At 49.1% G+C, this 18,783-nt stretch overlaps 1 protein-coding gene and 2 pseudogenes across 7 annotated transcripts in view; 2 read left to right on the top strand and 1 right to left on the bottom strand.

Annotated features, from left to right (window-relative positions):
- Positions 1-9,707, top strand: part of SOAT2 (sterol O-acyltransferase 2) — a 21,228-nt gene extending 11,521 nt beyond the window's left edge. Inside the window, exons 6-15 of one of the 7 annotated variants that reach the window (XR_004273303.1) lie at positions 793-1,069; positions 1,513-1,582; positions 3,808-3,892; positions 4,360-4,405; positions 4,595-4,724; positions 6,264-6,361; positions 6,779-6,877; positions 8,213-8,441; positions 8,852-9,064; positions 9,246-9,707. Coding sequence is in view for 2 of the 7 variants with exons in the window: in XM_032292892.1 (XP_032148783.1) it covers positions 793-1,069; positions 1,513-1,582; positions 3,808-3,892; positions 4,360-4,405; positions 4,595-4,724; positions 6,264-6,361; positions 6,779-6,877; positions 8,213-8,441; positions 8,919-9,064; positions 9,246-9,296 (1,231 nt within the window). In the remaining 5 variants the exon portion in view is untranslated. Of the gene's footprint in view, positions 1-792; positions 1,070-1,512; positions 1,583-3,807; positions 3,893-4,301; positions 4,406-4,594; positions 4,725-6,263; positions 6,362-6,778; positions 6,878-8,212; positions 8,442-8,851; positions 9,065-9,245 lie in introns of those variants that run through there. The other 6 variants (XM_032292902.1, XM_032292892.1, XR_004273307.1 and 3 more) reach the window with 6 other exon arrangements.
- Positions 9,708-14,586: 4,879 nt separating this feature from the next.
- LOC116561120 lies at positions 14,587-15,931 on the bottom strand (annotated as a pseudogene).
- An 862-nt stretch (positions 15,932-16,793) lies between these two features.
- The window catches only part of LOC116561100, a 19,332-nt pseudogene continuing 17,342 nt past the window's right edge, over positions 16,794-18,783 (top strand).

Below are 18,783 nucleotides of genomic sequence, written 5' to 3'. Positions count from 1 at the left end.
AGCTGGGATTACGGGCACGCGCCACCATGCCCAGCTGATTTTTTGTATTTTTAGTAGAGACGGGGTTTCACCGTGTTGACCAGGATGGTCTCGATCTCTTGACCTCGTGATCCACCCGCCTCAGCCTCCCAAAGTGCTGGGATTACAGGCTTGAGCCACCGTGCCCGGCCCTCCAGAGCATTTTTTTATGCATTGACATTCAGTATCAAAGATATGTACCTTGTGGAGATTTCACATAAAGAAGAAGCTGTACCTATTATTTTGTAATTTGCTTTTGCTCCCTAACAACCTATTTTAGGGATCATTTCATGTCAGTCCATTGGTTTGAAGGACTGCAGGGGATGGAGGTGCAGATTTGTTCACTTAGTCCTTTACTAATGGACACTTAGGTCATTTTCAGCTTTTCCCCTTAACAAACCATTCGCTCTTAACCGAGGCTAACAAAACACCAAAAACCCGGCATCCTATTAGCTCCAAAGGAACAAAACTAAGGAACGTCAGAATAGTTACCTCATATCCTAACACGCATTGCATATAGAGTACTGAGCCCTTAGCAACACCATGAAATCAGAACGGGCTCTCAAGGCCATTTAAAATCAAACTCATGCCACGACTTAGTCTCCTGCAGCAACGCCCTGTACCACAGAGGTGCCATCTGGAACACCTCCAGTGATGGGGAGTTCACAATCTGATCAAGATACCTTAGTTCATCTTCCAGGAGCTCGGGCTGAAGAGGAAGGGGACAAGAACGGGCTTCACTTGTCTGCTTTGTCTCTCCTTCCCCACTCCAAGGCTGCTGCTGGAGTTTGACCTACTGATCTTCAGCTTCGGACAGCTGCCGGTGGCGCTGGTGACCTGGGTGCCCATGTTTCTGTCCACCCTGCTGGTGCCGTACCAGGCCCTGCGGCTGTGGGCCAGGCCGGGGGCTGAGGGCACCTGGGTGCTGAGGGCGGGCCTGGGCTGCGCGCTGCTGGCTGTCCACGCCGTGGTCCTCTGCGCGCTGCCGGTCCACGTGGCTGTGGAGCATCAGCTCCCGCCCGCCTCCCGCTGTGTCCTGGTCTTTGAGCAGGTGAGGGCTGAGCCACGCTGGGGAACCGGAGGGAATGGGCGGGCGGGCCCATTTCAGCGGAGAGGGAGTGCCCCAAAGAGGGGGCGGGGCCCACGAGAGGGAGGGCGCGGGAGAGGGCACTGGCAGGGGCGGAGCTAGTTACCAGGGGCGGAGTCCATTACGAAAGATTTGGGGAACCTGCAGGCTGGAAGGCAAACAGTGTGACACCGCCATCATAGGAGGCTGGCAGGAGGAAGACTCCGCTCTGGCCTCTCATCCCAGCAGCCTTTACTCATCCCAGCATATGTTCGGCTATATGGCCATTCAACAGAGAAAGAGTATGGGCTCTGACCAGACAGATTTTACACTCTGCCTGCCTCTCAGAGGTAACCCAGAGCACAGAGAGGTTAAGCGATTTGCTTAAAGCCACACAGCAACTTGGCCTCCCTTCCACTCTGCCACAGGTTAGGTTCCTGATGAAAAGCTACTCCTTCCTGAGAGAGGCTTTGCCTGGGACCCTTCGTTCCAGAGGAGGTGAGACCTTCCTTCATCTTGCTCAGCTGTGAACTCAGTCCTCTTGGCTGATTGAATGAAGCCAACAGGCGCAGGATCCTGATAAAAGCCCTGCCTTCCTAAGCCCGGGTTGCCCACCAGGCACAGCGCTGGCCTCCAGCTGGCATTCTCAGCTCCGGCCTCTGACAGACAGCACCCCTGTTACCCAGGACTTCTGGCACTTTCCTATTTCCTATTTCCAGCCCCAGCCTGTCACGCAGGCTTTGTTGTTCCATTTATAGAGCACAGGCAGAGTACATTTAGTATCATTCTGAAGGGCCCTAGACTTTTTGGAATGACAAGTTGCCACTGGGTCCAAATTAAAGTCACCAGCTGCATTAGACCTTAACAAGAGAGTCAGGCTGGGCACAGTGGTTCACACCTGTAATCCTAGCACTTTGGGATGCCGAGACGGGAGGATTGTTTAAGCACAGGAGTTCAAGACCAGCCTGAGCAACATAGTGAGATGGGGTCTCACTTCAGAAAACGTTTTTAAATTAGCCAGGTGTGGTGGCTCATGCCTGTGGTCCCAGCTGTGTGGAGACTGAGGTAGGAAGATTACTTGAGTCTGAGAGGTTGAGGCTGCAGTGAGCCATGACTGTGTCACTGCACTCCAGCCTGGGCAATGGAGTGAGATCCCATCTCAAAACAAAACGAAAAAAATGAGAGACATGCAACTTTTTCTTTCATTGAACACTTGGAGACTATTTAAAGGTTATTAATTGGCCTAATTTCAATTTTTTTTTTTTTTTGAGATGGAGTCTTGCTCTGTTTTCCCAGGCTGGAGTGCTGTGACACGATCTTGGCTCACTGCAACCTCTACCTCCTGGGTTCAAGCGATTCTCCTGCCTCAGCCTCCCAAGTAGCGGGGATTGCAAGGTGTGCGTCACCATGCCTGGCTAATTTTTTTTTGTATGTTTAGTAGAGACAGGATTTCACCTTGTTGGCCAGGCTGGTCTCCAACTTCTGACCTCCAGTGATCCACCCACCTCGGCCTCCCAAAGCGTTGCGATTACAGGGATTAGCGACCATGCTGGGCCAACTTTTTTTTTTTTTTTTTTTTTTTTTTTTTTTAGAGACGGTCTTGCTATGTTGCCCGGGCTGGTCTTGAGCTTCTAGGCTAAAGCAATCCCCTTGTCTTGGCCTCCCAAAGTGTTGGGATTACAGGAGTGAACCGTTAAGCTTGGCCCCTAATTCCAATATCGTTGTGTCTAGAGTACAGACCAGAGGAGAGCAGGAGAGAGGGGAGAATGGCTGGTCAGTGGAGTAGTCAGAACACACAGAATTTATCAGTTAAGTTTGCTCTCCTATTTGGGTGTGTTTCATGATGCCCTAAGACAATTACCATAGTAATATTAAAAATCACTGATCGGCCGGGCGCGGTGGCTCACGCCTGTAATCACAGCACTTTGGGAGGCCGAGGCGGGTGGATCACAAGGTCAAAAGATCAAGACCATCCTGGTCAACATGGTGAAACCCCGTCTCTACTAAAAATACAAAAAATCAGCTGGGCATGGTGGCGCGTGCCTGTAATCCCAGCTACTCAGGAGGCTGAGGCAGGAGAATTGCCTGAACCCAGGAGGCGGAGGTTGCGGTGAGCCGAGATCGTGCCATTGCACTCCAGCCTGGGTAACAAGAGCGAAACTCCGTCTCAAAAAAAAAAAAAAATCACTGATCATAGATCACCATAACACATATAAGAAGCAGAAGAAAGTTTGAAATACTTCAGGAATTGCCAAAATGTGACGCAGAGACATGAAGCGAGCTGTTGCCATTGGAAAAAGTGGCGCTGATAGACTTGTCCCAGGCAGGATCACCACGAACTTTCAATTTGTGAAAAAGGCAATACCTGGGAAGTGCAGTGAAACAAGATGTGCCTGTATTAGGAGGTCCAGACAGCAGGGGAAGGAGAATGGGTTGTGGAACACGTGCGTACCAAATGCAGTTCTGGCCACAGCAGGCCCTGCGCTGGAAAATAGGGCGCCTGAAATGAAAGCAGAAGAGACGGTGTTAAAGAGCCAGTTCTGCTCCTGCCCCGCTTAGCTCCCCCAGCCCGCATCGGGTCCTACATCCAGCTCCCTGCCTGTCCCCCACCCCTACCCTATCCATTTCTCCACTCATCAATCCCACCAGCCTTCCCCAGCAGCTCCCTCACCTCTGCCCTCTGCCCTTCCCCTTACTAATCCACCCCTCTCATCCCTCCCCAGGTGAGGGGATCCAGGCCCCCAGTTTCTCCAGCTACCTCTACTTCCTCTTCTGCCCAACTCTCATCTACAGGGAGACTTACCCCAGGTAAGACCCTGCATCCCTTCCCCAAATGCCCAGGCCCATCAGGAACCCTACCCTTCTACTCTCCCCTCCCTGAGGTCCTCAGTATTGCCTCAGGCACTGGCCACTTTCTCGGAAAGCATCTCGTAATAAAGATGGGAAATACGTGGCTGGCAGACTACCCTGTCTCCTTGCCCAGCCAGTGATGACGCTAGGGTGACCCACTTTCCTGGTTTACCCAGGGCTGTCCTGAATTGAGTACTGAAAATTCTACCCATCCTACACACCTTTGTTGATGTTTATGTTTCAAATCCACTTGTCATCTCTGTTATGGAAAGTTTAAAGGATCCTAGATCCCACCACCCTAGATAATCCTCTCAGGCCTGAGCAAAATTCAGGGAACTGCGGAGAGAGGGCCCCAGTCTGTGCCCAGGCTGAGCAGAGGACAACATGAAAGAATGAGAAACCTATTGTCCCCATTGCCACTGCAGGACGCCCTATGTCAGGTGGAATTATGTGGCCAAGAACTTTGCCCAGGTGAGGAGATGGGGTAGAAGGGTGGACCCGTGACGCATGGTGGTGGAGAGGGAACATTTCTGGGTGGCCTGGAGAGGCAATAGAAGTGTGGTGTCAAGGGAAGAGAAGGCCTATGCTGCACCAGAGGTCCAATGCTACCGGCAGCTGTCAGCATCCCTCTCTAGTTACATGTCCCCACACCCCCTCCAGACCCTGGGCTGTGTGCTCTATGCCTGCTTCATCCTGGGCCGCCTCTGTGTTCCTGTCTTTGCCAACATGAGCCGAGAGCCCTTCAGCACCCGTGCCCTGGTGCTCTCTATCCTGCATGCCACGTTGCCAGGTGAGCCAACTAAGGCGGGGCTGGAGCAGGCTGTGCCCTGGGGAAGGCTTATCAGGGAAGGACTTGTAGTTACCTTCCTCCATTTCAACACGTTCTCCTTCTGAGCCTCCCCTCATGTCTGTCCCCTCCTATCAGGGTGCATTGCCATGGTCTCAGTTCAGACCATCTGCTCCCCCTCTGCACCAGCCTCCTAACCCATATCCCTGGCACCCAGATCTTTCCTCTCCCATCTATCCCTGACACTGCTGTCCAGGCAAACTTTCCTACTACAATGAATCATTCCCTACCCACCTTCAAAAACTCTGATGATAAGCCAATGCTGGCACTTTCAGATCAGATTTGAACCCTTGGTGTGGCATCCGAGGCCACGCCCCCTGAAAGGCATGTATTTACGTGCCTCCAGGCCTTTGCTCATACTGGCCCCTCAGCTTGAATGCCCTTTCCCCATTTTCAGCCATGGAATCTTTTCTTCTTGGAGGCCCATGGCTGAGATGCCCCCTCCTCTGGGAAGCCTTCCTTTTATAGCCATCAATTACCATGATGGCTAATTGAGAAACTATCCATTTCTCTGCACTCCCAGACACATCAGTGCCACCATACTTAGCTCCCATTACATTTGCCCTGGAAATGTGGTTGGGCATGTCTTTCTGTCTCTGTCTCTGTGTGTGTGTCTCACTTCAATCACTCTGTGACCTCCCAATGGCCAGGGACTTTGAGATTTATATTTATCCCCAACCTCTGGCACGAAGTAGATGCCAAGTAAACGTACATGAACAAATGGATGAATAAATGAATGTATGAAGACAGGCACAGTGGCTCACACATGTAATCCCAACACTTTGGGAGGCCGAAGAAGGAGGACCGCTTGAGGCCAGGAGTTCGAGACTAGACTGGACAATATAGTGAGATCTCATCTCTACAAAAATATTTAAAAATAGCCGGGCGCGGTGGCTCAAGCCTGTAATCCCAGCACTTTGGGAGGCCGAGGCGGGTGGATCACGAGGTCAAGAGATCGAGACCATCCTGGTCAACATGGTGAAACCCCGTCTCTACTAAAACTACAAAAAATTAGCTGGGCATGGTGGTGCGTGCCTGTAATCCCATCTACTCAGGAGGCTGAGGCAGGAGAATTGCCTGAACCCAGGAGGCGGAGGTTGCGGTGAGCCGAGATCGCGCCATTGCACTCCAGCCTGGGTAACAAGAGCGAAACTCCGTCTCGGAAAAAAAAAAAATATATTTAAAAATAAAAATTAGCTGGGAGTGGCGGCTCACGTCTGTAGTTGCAGCTACTTGGGAGGCTGAGGTGGGAGGATCGCTTGAGTCCAGGAGTTTGAGGCTGCAGTGAGTGCATCACTCCACTGCACTCTAGCCTGTCTCAAAAAAAAAAAAAAAAAGAAGAATGCATAAATTCATGAATTACCAATAAATGAATGTTGGGGCCCTGATTTCTGGGCAGGGGTTCCTCAGAGCCCGGATCAGGGCTGCCTGCGGGTCCAGGTGGGCCATTCTGACCTGCAGCCCCTTGTCCCCATCCACCAGGCATCTTCATGCTGCTGCTCATCTTCTTTGCTTTCCTCCATTGCTGGCTCAACGCCTTTGCCGAGATGCTACGATTTGGAGACAGGATGTTCTACCGGGTGGGGCCTGGACCTAGGCCAGCTGGAAGCTGGAGGCAGGGAGGGCTGGGGAGGGATCTGGGGAAGACGGTGGTCAGGAACGGTGTCACTTCAGCCACACTGTTCACCTCCCATAATAAGCAGTCCTCTAGATGTGGTTATAATGCCACCCCTCCACCTCCTGACCAGCCAGAGCTAACTGCTTTTGTGTGCATGGTGCTACAGAATCTTCTTCTCCTGAGAGAGGGAGTAGGAGGGAGGACGGGGCCTCCACGTCCCGAGGAGGGAGCTGAGAGGGTGTCTGCTGTCCCTATTCTGCCAGGAGCCAGCCCTTCCGGAGCACTGGGGTGGGTTGCAGGCAGAAGGAGCAGAGGGGAGGAGCCGGGACCCAGATGCCGGCTTACCTCCTTTTCCCCACTCTGACCCCACCTTCTCCAGGACTGGTGGAACTCAACATCCTTCTCCAACTACTACCGCACTTGGAACGTGGTGGTCCACGACTGGCTGTACAGCTACGTGTATCAGGATGCGCTGCGGGTACGGCCCTGCAGACCCCTTCAGCTCCCAGTTAATGGAGGCTCTCCTTCCCTCCAGCGACAATGTGGAGTCTACACCACTTACCTTTTCCAGGCCTAAGAGCCCTTTTGATTTCATCTGCCCTCATTTTACCCAACCCAGTGGGTAGAAAGTCCTTGCAATCTTAATTTTCTTCCATCTTTATCCTTTTTTTTTTTGAGACGGAGTTTCGCTCTTGTTACCCAGGCTAGAGTGCAATGGCGCGATCTCGGCTCACCGCAACCTCCGCCTCCTGGGTTCAGGCAATTCTCCTGCCTCAGCCTCCTGAGTAGCTGGGATTACAGGCACGCACCACCATGCCCAGCTAATGTTTTGTATTTTTAGTAGAGACGGGGTTTCACCACGTTGACCAGGATGGTCTTGATCTCTTGACCTCGTGATCCACCCGCCTCGGCCTCCCAAAGTGCTGGGATTACAGGCGTGAGCCACCGCGCCCGGCCCCCATCTTTATCCTTAATTCCACCCTCTCCACAGGGTGTTGCTCCCCACTTTAGTCTTCTAAGGAACATGGCAATTTTCCAGCTATCAAGGGTGTGCACATATATTTCATCAGCACGGTAACCCTGAGAAGCAAGTATTATTATATCCTCATTTTACTTTTTTCCCTCTCATTTATTTTTTTGTTGTGATAAAATATACATGACAGGCTGAGTGCAGTGGCTCACGCCTATAATCCCGACATCCCGGAAGGCCAAGGCAGGAGGACCACCCGAGCCCAGGACTTCAAGACCAGCCTGAGCAACATAGGAAGATCCCATCTCAAAAATTTTTTTTAATTAGCCAGGCAAGGTGGCCCACAGCTGCAGTCCCAGCTACTCAGGGGACTGAGGTGGGAGGGTCACTCCAGCCCAGCAGGTCAAGGCTATACCGAACCATGTATATCCTCATTTTATTTTATTTTATTTTTTGAGACGGAGTTTCACTCTTGTTACCCAGGCTGGAGTGCAATGGCACGACCTCGGCTCACCGCAACCTCCGCCTCCTGGGTTCAGGCAATTCTCCTGCCTCAACCTCCTGAGTAGCTGGGATTACAGGCACGCGCCACCATGCCCAGCTAATTTTTTGTATTTTTAGTAGAGACGGGGTTTCACCATGTTGACCAGGATGGTCTCGATCTCTTGACCTCGTGACCCACCCGCCTCGGCCTCCCAAAGTGCTGGGATTACAGGCGTGAGCCACTGCGCCCGGCTTATATCCTCATTTTAAAATGTCAGCAAAGGCCCAATGGGATAGTAGTATGCTCTTAAATAAGATTTACATCACCCCTTCCGACCTCAGATCCCATATTCTTTCCAGCACACCACACTCCCCCTGGCTTCCTTAAGGTGGGGCCTCTCTGTAGAGAAGCTCAGGGAGACTCACCCCTCACTCCTTCCCTCACTCTGCCAGCTCCTTGGTGGCCGGGCCCGACGGGTAGCCATGCTGGGTGTGTTCCTGGTCTCCGCAGTGGCCCATGAGTATATCTTCTGCTTCGTCCTGGGGTTCTTCTACCCCGTCATGCTGATACTATTCCTTGTCGTTGGAGGTGAGCTGGCCTCCGTGCCACTGGAGGGGAGCCATCCAGAGGGAGGCCTGGGTCCTGCTCCCGGAGATCCCAGTCTGATGGTGGGAGGCCTTGCCCCCAGGACTGAAGGCGAGGCTGCTGGGCCTGAGAGGTGGAGTGCGGAGGGACTTGGAAAGCAGGGAGGGAGGCAGCATTGGGAGGAGCCACGGCATATCCTGGGGCATGAGGGAAGAGGTTTCTGGTTGGAGAACATTTGAACAGAGCACTCATGGAGGAAGACAAAGAGGAGGACACTGGCTCAGTATGAGATGCAAACAAGAATTCTGGTTTTACATGGGCCATTTGAGACCTCCACGAATTTCTGCACCTGGGTTCAAGATCTTCTCCAATGGGGCCTTCCTGTTCCATCTCTTCCCAATACCCTGGGATAGGAGGGAAGCCAGAAAGACAAGGCCCAGATATCTGGAGCTGGAGTGAAAACCTTTCCTCCTGTACCAGGAATGTTGAACTTCATGATGCATGACAAGTGCACCGGCCCTGCGTGGAACGTGCTGGTATGGACCTTGCTGTTTCTGGGCCAAGGAATCCAGGTCAGCCTGTACTGCCAGGAGTGGTATGCACGGCGGCACTGCCCCTTAACCCAGGTAAGAGACCACAACCCTCACCTAGCTCTCCACCCATGAGGACACACAGCCCGACACCCAATTCACCAGCCACGGTCAGGCACCAGGGCCTGGCTTGGGGGTGATGGACTCTCATGTCTTGGATGCACAGGGTGGGTCAACAGCAATGATCTCATTTATAACTTATTCTTCTCTGGCTCAGACAACCTTCTGGGGGCTGGTGACACCTCGATCTTGGTCCTGCCGTATCTAGAGATCAGGGCACCCTTACTGCCCAGATGACACCACCAAGTTCTCTGCCTGCAAAGCCTGGGACCAGGATTCCTCTCTGAATTCCCAAACTTGTCTCTGAGTCAAGGCGACCTGCACACAAGACCCCACCAGGGAATTGCAAGGGCTGAGATCTGCAGATATGTAGGTAGCTGAGCACAGACCTCAGCAGAGGGGTAACAGGGGCGACTCTTCAGGCCCTATCCCCATGGACTGGGTACAGCAGACCCTCCCACCCCATGACTCTCTTGAGGAGACTTGGGGGACTGTAAGGATTTGATGAATGTGAAAGAACTCAGAGAAATTGGGGCCACCAAGGTTTGAAAAGGGTTTGGTTCTTGATTTTGTATTTCTTCCAATACAGCAATAAACTTCGCCTCCCTTTTTATCCATTCATTCATTCATCATTTGTTGAAGGCTCACTTGGATTTTTGTAGAGTTGTGTCTGCAGAGGCAAGACTGTGTGGTAGGATGGGTGAGATTCCACCCCCATCTCCCAGAAACCTGACCTCAACCCCTCTTCCACCTCTTCTCCAGCTCACACTGAATTTTCCAGCCCCTTTAATCCTTCTGCTCCTGGCAATGCCTAGCACACTTTGAGAGGGCAAAATGTGTCCTTCTTTCCTTTTGCAGACCCAGGAGAAGAATGTCTTGTACCGACCTGAAGCAAAGCTTTTAATTTCCTGAAGTTTCCACAGCTATTAAAGAGATATTAAAATTAGGAGTGTCCTGACTGAAGGAGACAGAAGGTCAAATTCTTCTATTCAAAACTGTTTCAGAAACCAGACTGAGGCTGGGTGCGGTGGCTCATGCTTGTAATCCCAGCAGTATGGGAGGCCAAGGGGGGCGAATCATGAGGTCAGGAGATCAAGACCATCCTGGCTAACATGGTAAAACCTCGTCTCTACTAAAAATACAAAAAATTAGCCAGGCATGGTGGCTCGAGCCTGCAATCCTAGCTATTTGGGAGGCTGAGGCAGGAGAATCGCTTGAACCCAGGAGGTGGAGGTTGCAGTGAGCTGAGATAGCACCACTGCACTCCAGCCTGGGCAACAGGGCGAGACTCTGTCTCAAAAAAAAAGAAAAAGAAAAAGAAAAAAAAAAAAAAAAAGAAACCAAACTGAGTGGTCTGCCCTCCCCACACTAATTCCTTGCCTGATCTGGTTCTGGAGAGCTATCTGTGTAAGAAAAGGGGGGAACATTAGCCTTGGGGGACTGAGAGCCGAAAAACCCAGGGTTCTAAGAAAGAGAGATGGGGTATTTCTTTTCTTTTCTTTTTTTTTTTTTTAACATTTTGACAGTGTGTTTAAGACGTTTTTTTATGTCAACAAATATAGATCTATTTTGTCACTTTTATTTATTTTCATTTTTTTACTTAAATTAAATTAAAATAAATAATAATGGGGTGTTGCTATGTTGACCAGACTGGTCTCAAACTCCTGGTGCCAAGCAGTCCTCCCATCTCGGCCTCTCAAAGTGTTGGGATTACAGTTGTCAGCCACTGCACCTGCCTTGTCATTTTTAATAGTATCACATTGTGTGTGTGTGTGTGTGTATGTGTGTATACTATAATTTAATTACATATATTTCAATTATTTCCAATATTTTGCTCTTATAAACAACTCAGTGTACCTTCACTGACGAGAAGGACATCCTAATGTATATATACATCTTTGTGCACTTTCCTAAGAGAATTTTCTAGATACAGAATTACTGGGACATTAGATGGGCTTACTTCAAATGTACACAGTGCCAAACTTCCCTCTTACATGAATTTATATTATATGATATTGCCCATTTCCCCACCTCCCTGCCAATGCTGGGTTTTGTCTAATTTTTAATTTTTGGCAATCTGATAAGCAGAAAATTATATCTATTGTTTTTATTTTGCATTGCATTCTTATCATTACTTTAAAAAGTTAAATATATTTTCCTGTGTGCATTTACCATTTTAATTTAATATTTTATTATTTTTAAAAGGTTCATTTATTTATATCTATCTATTTATTTATCTGTTTAAGACAGGGTCTTGCTCTGTCACCCAAGCTAAACTACAGTAGTGCAATTTTGACTCACTGCAGCCTCTACCTCCTGGACTCAAGCAATCCTCCTACCTCAGCCTCCCAAGTAGCTGAAACTACAGGCAAGTGGCCCACACCTGGCTAATTTTATATCTATCTATCTAGCTAGCTAGCTAGCTAGCTATCTGGCTATTTATTTTTGAGACAAAGCCTCACTCTGTTACCCAGGCTGTAGTGTAGTGGCATGGTCTCGGCTCACTGCAACCTCTGCCTCCCAGGTTCTCCTGCCTCAGCCCCCCATGTAGCTGGGTGTTCAGGCACCCGCCACCATGCCCAGCTAATTTTTGTATTTTTAATAGAGGTGGGACTTCACCATGTTCGCCAGCCTGGTCTCAAATTCCTGACCTCAAGTGATTGGCCCACCTTGGCCTCCCAAAGTGCTGGGATTACAGGCATGAGCCACCGCTCCCGGCCTTGTCACATATTCTTTATTTGCTGGTTTGTATCAGGATCCAAATAAACTCTATCCCTTGGAAGTGGTTTCATTTCTTTTCATCTATGGATTCCTATCCCATCTCCTATTTTAACTTTTTTTTAATATACGATAAAACGTAAAGGTCTTAACTGTTTAAGCCAATTAGGTTCATATATACCCACGTAATCATCTCATCAAAACACGACAGAACGCCGGGCGCGGTGGCTCACGCCTGTAATCCCAGCACTTTGGGAGGCCGAGGCAGGTGGATCACGAGGTCAAGAGATTGAGACCACCCTGGTCAACATGGTGAAACCCCGTCTCTACTAAAAATACAAAAAATTAGCTGGGCATGGTGGTGCGTGCCTGTAATCCCAGCTACTCAGGAGGCTGAGGCAGGAGAATTGCCTGAACCCGGGAGGTAGAGGTTGCGGTGAGCCGAGATTGCGCCATTGCACTCCAGCCTGGGTAACAAGAGTGAAACTCCGTCTCAAAAAAAAAAAAAAAAAATGACAGAACATTACCACATCCCCAGGAAGTTCTCTCATGCCCTTTTCTAGTCAACTACCCAATCAAAGACAACCACTTTCTAATCTACCCTCATATCTTAGCTTTACCTGTTTTACAACTTTGTATAAATAGAAATCTACAGCATTTCCTCCTTTATGAACGGCTTGTTTCACTGTAACATTTTAAAGATTAATTCATGTCTTGCATATGTCAATTGTTTGTACCTTCTTATTGCTCAGCACTATTCCATTTATGAACACATCACAATCTGTTTCTTCACCTTTTGATGGGCATTTGGGATGTTTGGAGTTAATATGAATAAGGCTGCAATAAAGATTCAGGTGGATACTTGAGAAGAATATGTACTCTTAAATATGAATTAGGTCAACTTGTTTGATAAAATTGTTCAATCTTCTATGTCTTTACTGATCTTCTGTCTACTTGTTCTATCAGTTACTGAGAGATGGTGAAATAATTGTGGATTTCTCGATTTGATTTGATTTCACATATTCTTGAACCTCTGTTTTTAGGTCCGTAAACATCTATTTAGGGTTGTTATGTCCTCTTGATGAATTTACCTCTTTACGAAGCAGCCAACTTTTTTCTTTTTTTTTTGAGATAGGGTCTCACTCTGTCACCCAGGCTGGAGTACAACGGCATAATCACAGCTCACTGCAACCTCCGCTTCCCAGACTCAAGTGATCCTCCCACCTCAGCCTCCCTAGTAGCTGGGACTACAGGCATACGCTAGCACACCTAGCTAATTTTAAATTTTTTTTTTTTTTTTTTTGACGGAGTTTCGCTCTTGTTACCCAGGCTGGAGTGCAATGGCGCGATCTCGGCTCACCGCAACCTCCGCCTCCTGGGTTCAGGCAATTCTCCTGCCTCAGCCTCCTGAGTAGATGGGATTACAGGCACGCACCACCATGCCCAGCTAATTTTTTGTATTTTTAGTAGAGGCGGGGTTTCACCATGTTGACCAGGATGGTCTCGATCTCTTGACCTCGTGATCCACCCGCCTCGGCCTCCCAAAGTGCTGGGATTACAGGCTTGAGCCACCGCGCCCGGCTAATTTTAAATTTTTTTTGTAGAGACGAGGTCTCACTATGTTGCCCAGGTTAGTCTCAAACACCTGTGCTCAGGTGATCCTCCCACCTTGGCCTCCCAAAGTCCTGGAATTACAGGCTTGAACTCAACATCACACCCAGCTTGAAATAGCCAGCTTTATCCTTGCATGACACCTTGCTTTGAAATCTACTTTATCTAAATTTTTTTTTTTTTTTTTTTGAGATGGAGTCTTGCTCTGTCACCCAGGCTGGAGTGCAGTGACGCAATCTCGGCTCACTGCAACCTCCGCCTCCTGGGTTCAAGTGATTCTCCTGCCTCGGTCTCCAGAGTAGCTGGGACTACAGGCGTGCATCACCACGCCTGACTAATTTTTGTATTTTAGTAGAGACAGGGTTTCACCATGTTGGCCAATCTGGTCTTGAACTGCTGACCTCAGGTGATCCACTCACCTTCGCCTCCCAAAGTGCTGGGATTATGGGCATGAGCCACCGCACCTGGCCAGGATTTCCTTTCCATTTGTCAAAGGAACTATTTCATTTGTTCCCTCTCCTTCCACCATCCCTCTCCAAGTCCACAGAACCCCCCAGCAGCTATCCTCTGCCCCAATTCCTTCCTGTTAAGGAATTGGGAGTTCTCCCTCCTCCCTCTCCTCGCGCCGTCTCACTCAGTCATATCAGCAGCTCTGCACCCCCATTCTCCTTTCTAATAGATGGCTCCCAATGGCAGCCAGCTATGCTCCTCCACCCTCCCCAGGTCTAACTGTCCCTCCCCTCACCCACAGCCGCACCAGGCTGCTGTCCCACTTCTCAGCTCCCTGTCACCGCCACACCTCTCCAAAGAGTTGCCTGTCCCCTCTGCTGAGGTTTCCCACCTCACACTCACGCGCGTGTTGATCACGGATCTGCAAAGGGGCCCCCCACATTTTAATGACAAGCCTTCCTGTCATTTTCCTTCTCATCAGAGGAACCCACTCTAGCACATAACAAATCTGTACGGATTCTTGAAAATAGAGTGCTTTACTCTATCTTTTAAATTTATACAAAGGGTTGGATCAGCTTTATTCAAATATAATTCACATATTGTACAATTTGCCCACTTAAAGTGTGCAAGTGAATAATGTTAGTATATTCAGATTTGTGCAACCATCACCACCGTTAGGTTTATTTATTTTTTTTATTTTTTTATTTTTTATTGACCTCCTGCTCCCCAGTGGGTCCCCTGCTTCTGCTGGCCTAATGTCTCAGAACTTTGGTGTCGTTGGTCTCAGACACCACTTTGCCATCCACTATCCAGTGGGTGGTGGTCTTTTGGGTGATTTGCATGGAGTTGCTGCTGTCCAGGGCATCACCAACACTGAAGTCCTCGCCATCTTCCAGCAGGCAGTGGTAGGTGGTGATTTCAGCCTCCAGCTTGACCTTGATGTTCAGCAGGGCCTTGTACTCCTGGGCCTGGCACTGTCCCCCTGCCCGGGTCTGTGCCAGCTCTGACTCCAGGTGCAGCAGGATCCCATTGAGCTGCTCCATCTGCAGGGTGTAGCGGGCCTCCACCTCCCTCAGGCTGTTCTCCAAGCTGATCTTCATATTTCTCATGGAGTCCAGGTCAATCTCCAAGGACTGGACTGTACATCTCAGCTCCGTGAGCATCATCTCAGCAGCTCCAAGCTTGGCGGACTGCGTGGTGACCGCTGTGCTGCTCTCCTCAATCTGCTGAGTCCAGTACTTGTCCACTTATTCTCAGTTCTTCCGAGCCAGCTCGTCATATTGGGCCCAGATGTCTCCCATGATCTTGGCGAGGTCCTGAGATTTGGGGTCATCTACCTCCACGGCCAACCCCGAGCTAGCAATCTGGGCTTGTAGGCCTTTTACTTCCTCTTCATGGTTCTTCTTCATGAAGAGCAGCTCCTCCTTGAGAGCCTCGATCTCTGTCTCCCAGGACATTGGTGTCATCAGTGACCTTGTGGAGCCCATGAATGTCGCTCTCCACAGACTGGTGCATGGCCAGCTCTGTCTCATGCTTGACTCTAAAGTCATCAGCAGCAAGATGTGCATTGTGGATCTGCAGAACAATGCAGGCATTGTCCACAGCATTTGTGAAGATCTGAGCCCTCAGGTCCTCAATGGTCTTGAAGTAATGGCTCCAGTCTCTGACCTGGGGTCCCTCCTTCTCCAGGTGCTCCCAGATTTTGCTCTCTAGCTTCCGGTTCTCGGTCTCCAGGTTCCTCACTCTGTCCTGGTAGGGACACTACCTGGTCAGGTTGTTCAGGATTTGCATGGTCTCCTTGTGCTGGATGCTTCCCATTCCTGCCAGACCCCCGGCCATCCCCGCGGCCAGGCCCCCAGCCCCTATGCTGCTCCGGAAGCTGGTGGAGCAGGACACCGAGATGCGGGAACCAGAGTCCCCAGCACCTGCATAGACGCTGGCCATGCTGCTGACCGGCCGGGCGCCGTAGCTGGGCGCCTGGACGGAGCCCATGGACCAGTAGTTGGTGGAGGAGATAGATCGAGTGGTGAAGCTCATGCTGCCCGGGGAGGAGAGCGAGAGGACAGGACTCGGGCTTTGCCGACAACATTTTTTTTTTTTTTTTTTGAGACGGAGTCTCACTCTGTTGCGCAGGATGGAGTGCAGTGGACCAATCCCAGCTCACTACAACCTCTGCCTCCTGGGTTCAAGCAATTCTCCTTCCTCAGCCTCCCTAGTAGCTGGGATTGCAGGTACATGCCATTGCGCCCAGCTAATTTTTGTATTTTTAGTAAATACCGAGTTTTACTGTGTTGGTCAGGCTGGTCTCAAAATGCTGACCTCGTGATCCACCCACCTTGGCCTCCCAAAGTGCTGGGATTACAGGCGTGAGTCACCACACCCGGCAGTTAGTACATTTTCATTACTGGCCCCCAAAATCTCATACCCCCTAGTGCTCACTCTCCATGTCCTGAAAACCTCCCAGCCTTGGGCAACCACTGATTTACCTTCTGGATATTTCTTTTCTTTTTCTTTCTTCTTTTTTTGAGACAGGGTCTTACTCTGTCACCCAGACAGTGGTGTCTGGCGGCAGTGCTACCATCATAGCTCACTGCAACATTGAACTCCCCACACAAGCAACCCTTCTACCTCAGCCTCCAGAGTAGATGAGACCACAGGTGTGCACCACCACGCCCAGTTAGTTTTTATATTTTTTAAATTTGTTTTTTTGGGGATTGGGTTTTGCCATGTTACCAGGCTGGTCTCGAACTCCTGGGCTTAAGTGATCTGCCCACCTCAGCCTCCCAAAGTGCTGGGATTACAGGCGTGAGCCACCATGCCTGGCCCATTCTGGATATTTCAGATACATGAAATCAAGCATCAGTGGTGGGGATGGCTGTAGGCCAGGGTTGCTGACTGCCAAGCTAGGAGGAGGCCCAGTGCCCAGAGTATCGGTGGGTGCTGCCCAAGCACTGCCTGTGCCATGCCCCTCTCCACCACCTCCTCAGAGCACTTTGACCATCTGCACGAGATGTGCCTCCACCTCCGTGAGGACCTACAAGTAGTGCACTAGTGGCTGCTGGGTATGGAAGTTGATCAGAGATTTTGATGAAAAGCAACAGGAAGCAAATGAAATGCTGGCACAGATGGAGGAGGAACTACGTTATGGACCCCTATGTTTCTATAACCCCATGATGTCTAAGCTTCAAGATTACCAGAAGGACCTTGCCCAACTCCATCTGGAGGTAAGAAGTACACTTTTAACAGTCATGCCTGGGGGCTGAGGAGACATGAAAGATGGCACATAGGTTGTAGAGAATGAGCATATGAATAGGCTATAGTCTCAAAGGGCAATGCTTCTCCAAGGCACCAAAAGCCTGAGCCAGGCCACCCAAGAGACTGACCAGATTGGCTCAGAAATCACAGGAGAGCTGGGGAGACAACGGGACCAATGAGAACATACCAAGAGTACACTGGGAAACACAATTTGAAAACGTGTGCGTAAGTCAAAAGATTCTCCCTTCAAGGTCCAGAAAAATGACAACCAACAAGCTTCTGCTTTCCATCAACATCCCACTGGAGCTGGCCATCCTGGGAGGCTGGGTTTACTTTGCGTTCTTTTGCAAGCATGGGACTTGCAATAGGAAAGGGTTGTGGACCAGAACTTTGACCTTGGGAATGCATGGTGTTAGGGATGCAGATGGAATGAGCAGGTTGCTGCTGTGGGCTAACAGTTCAAGGATGCACTGTGTGGCCAGACTGTGGGAGAGGGCAGATGGACAGCCACTTAAATGAGAAGCGACAGCAAAAAGACCAGTATGATATGCCAAGGTAATAAAGCTGTTTATGACTTCTTTAAAAATAAATAACCCTGGCCAACATAGCAAGACCTCATCTCTACTAAAAGTGAAAAAAAAAAAAAAGTAGCCAGGTGTTGCGGCCACACCTGTGGTCCCAGCCAAGCAATTTGCTGTCTCCACCTTCCAGAGTGTTGGCACTGCAGGCATGAGCCACGGTACCTGGTCCTTCATTTCTTTTTTTTAATCAACTCCCAGGTGCTTGGATGTTACTTCTTATTGTCAAATTATATTCCATTGTATGGATATACCACATTTTATATATCGATTCACCAGTGACAGAATTGAGTTTTTTCCACGTTTTTGGCTATTCTGAATAAAGCTGCTATGAATGTTTGTGTACAACTCTTTGCATCAACAAATTTTTTTTTTACTTCTCTTGATTATATACCTGGAAGTAGGATTACTGGGTCATATGATAACTCTGCATTTAATCATTTGAGGAACTACTAGACTGTTTTCCAAAGCGGCTGCAGCAGTTGATAATCCCACCGGCAGCATATGAGGGTTCCAGCTTCCAACATACTCGCCAACACTTGGTTCTTCTCTCTTTCTGGTTATAGCCATCTCCACTTGAAGTGGGGTCTCCTGTGGTTTTGATTTGCATTTCCCTGATGACTAATGGCGTTGAGCATTTGTCATGTGCTGACTGACCATTTATATATCTTCTTTGGAGAAATGTCTATTCAAATCCTTAGCCAACTTTTAAATTGGATTATTTGTCTTTATATTATTGAGTTGTAAGAGTTATTTATCTATTCTTTATGTAAGTCCCTTATCAGATACATGAATTACAAATATTCTCTTTCATTCTATAGATTGTCATTTCACTTTCTTGATGGTATCCTTTGAAGTGTAAAAGTTTTTAAATTTGATGCTCTCCAGTTTACCTATTTTTTCTTTCGTTGCTTGTGCTTTCGGTGTCATATCTAACCTAACCCAGGCTCACAAAGATCTATTCCTATATTTTCTTCTAAGAGTTTTATGGTTTTAGCTCTTAAGTATATATCTATGATCCATTATGAGTTAATTTGGGGGTATGATATGAGACAAAATTATATATATATATATTTTTTTTTT

Source organism: Sapajus apella, unplaced genomic scaffold (assembly GCF_009761245.1).
Source record: "Sapajus apella isolate SASKATOON/1434 unplaced genomic scaffold, GSC_monkey_1.0 scaffold2, whole genome shotgun sequence".
Classification (NCBI taxonomy): domain Eukaryota; kingdom Metazoa; phylum Chordata; class Mammalia; order Primates; family Cebidae; genus Sapajus; species Sapajus apella.
The sequence above is the reverse complement of the archived record's forward strand: the minus strand, read 5'-3'. Positions and strand labels throughout refer to the sequence as shown.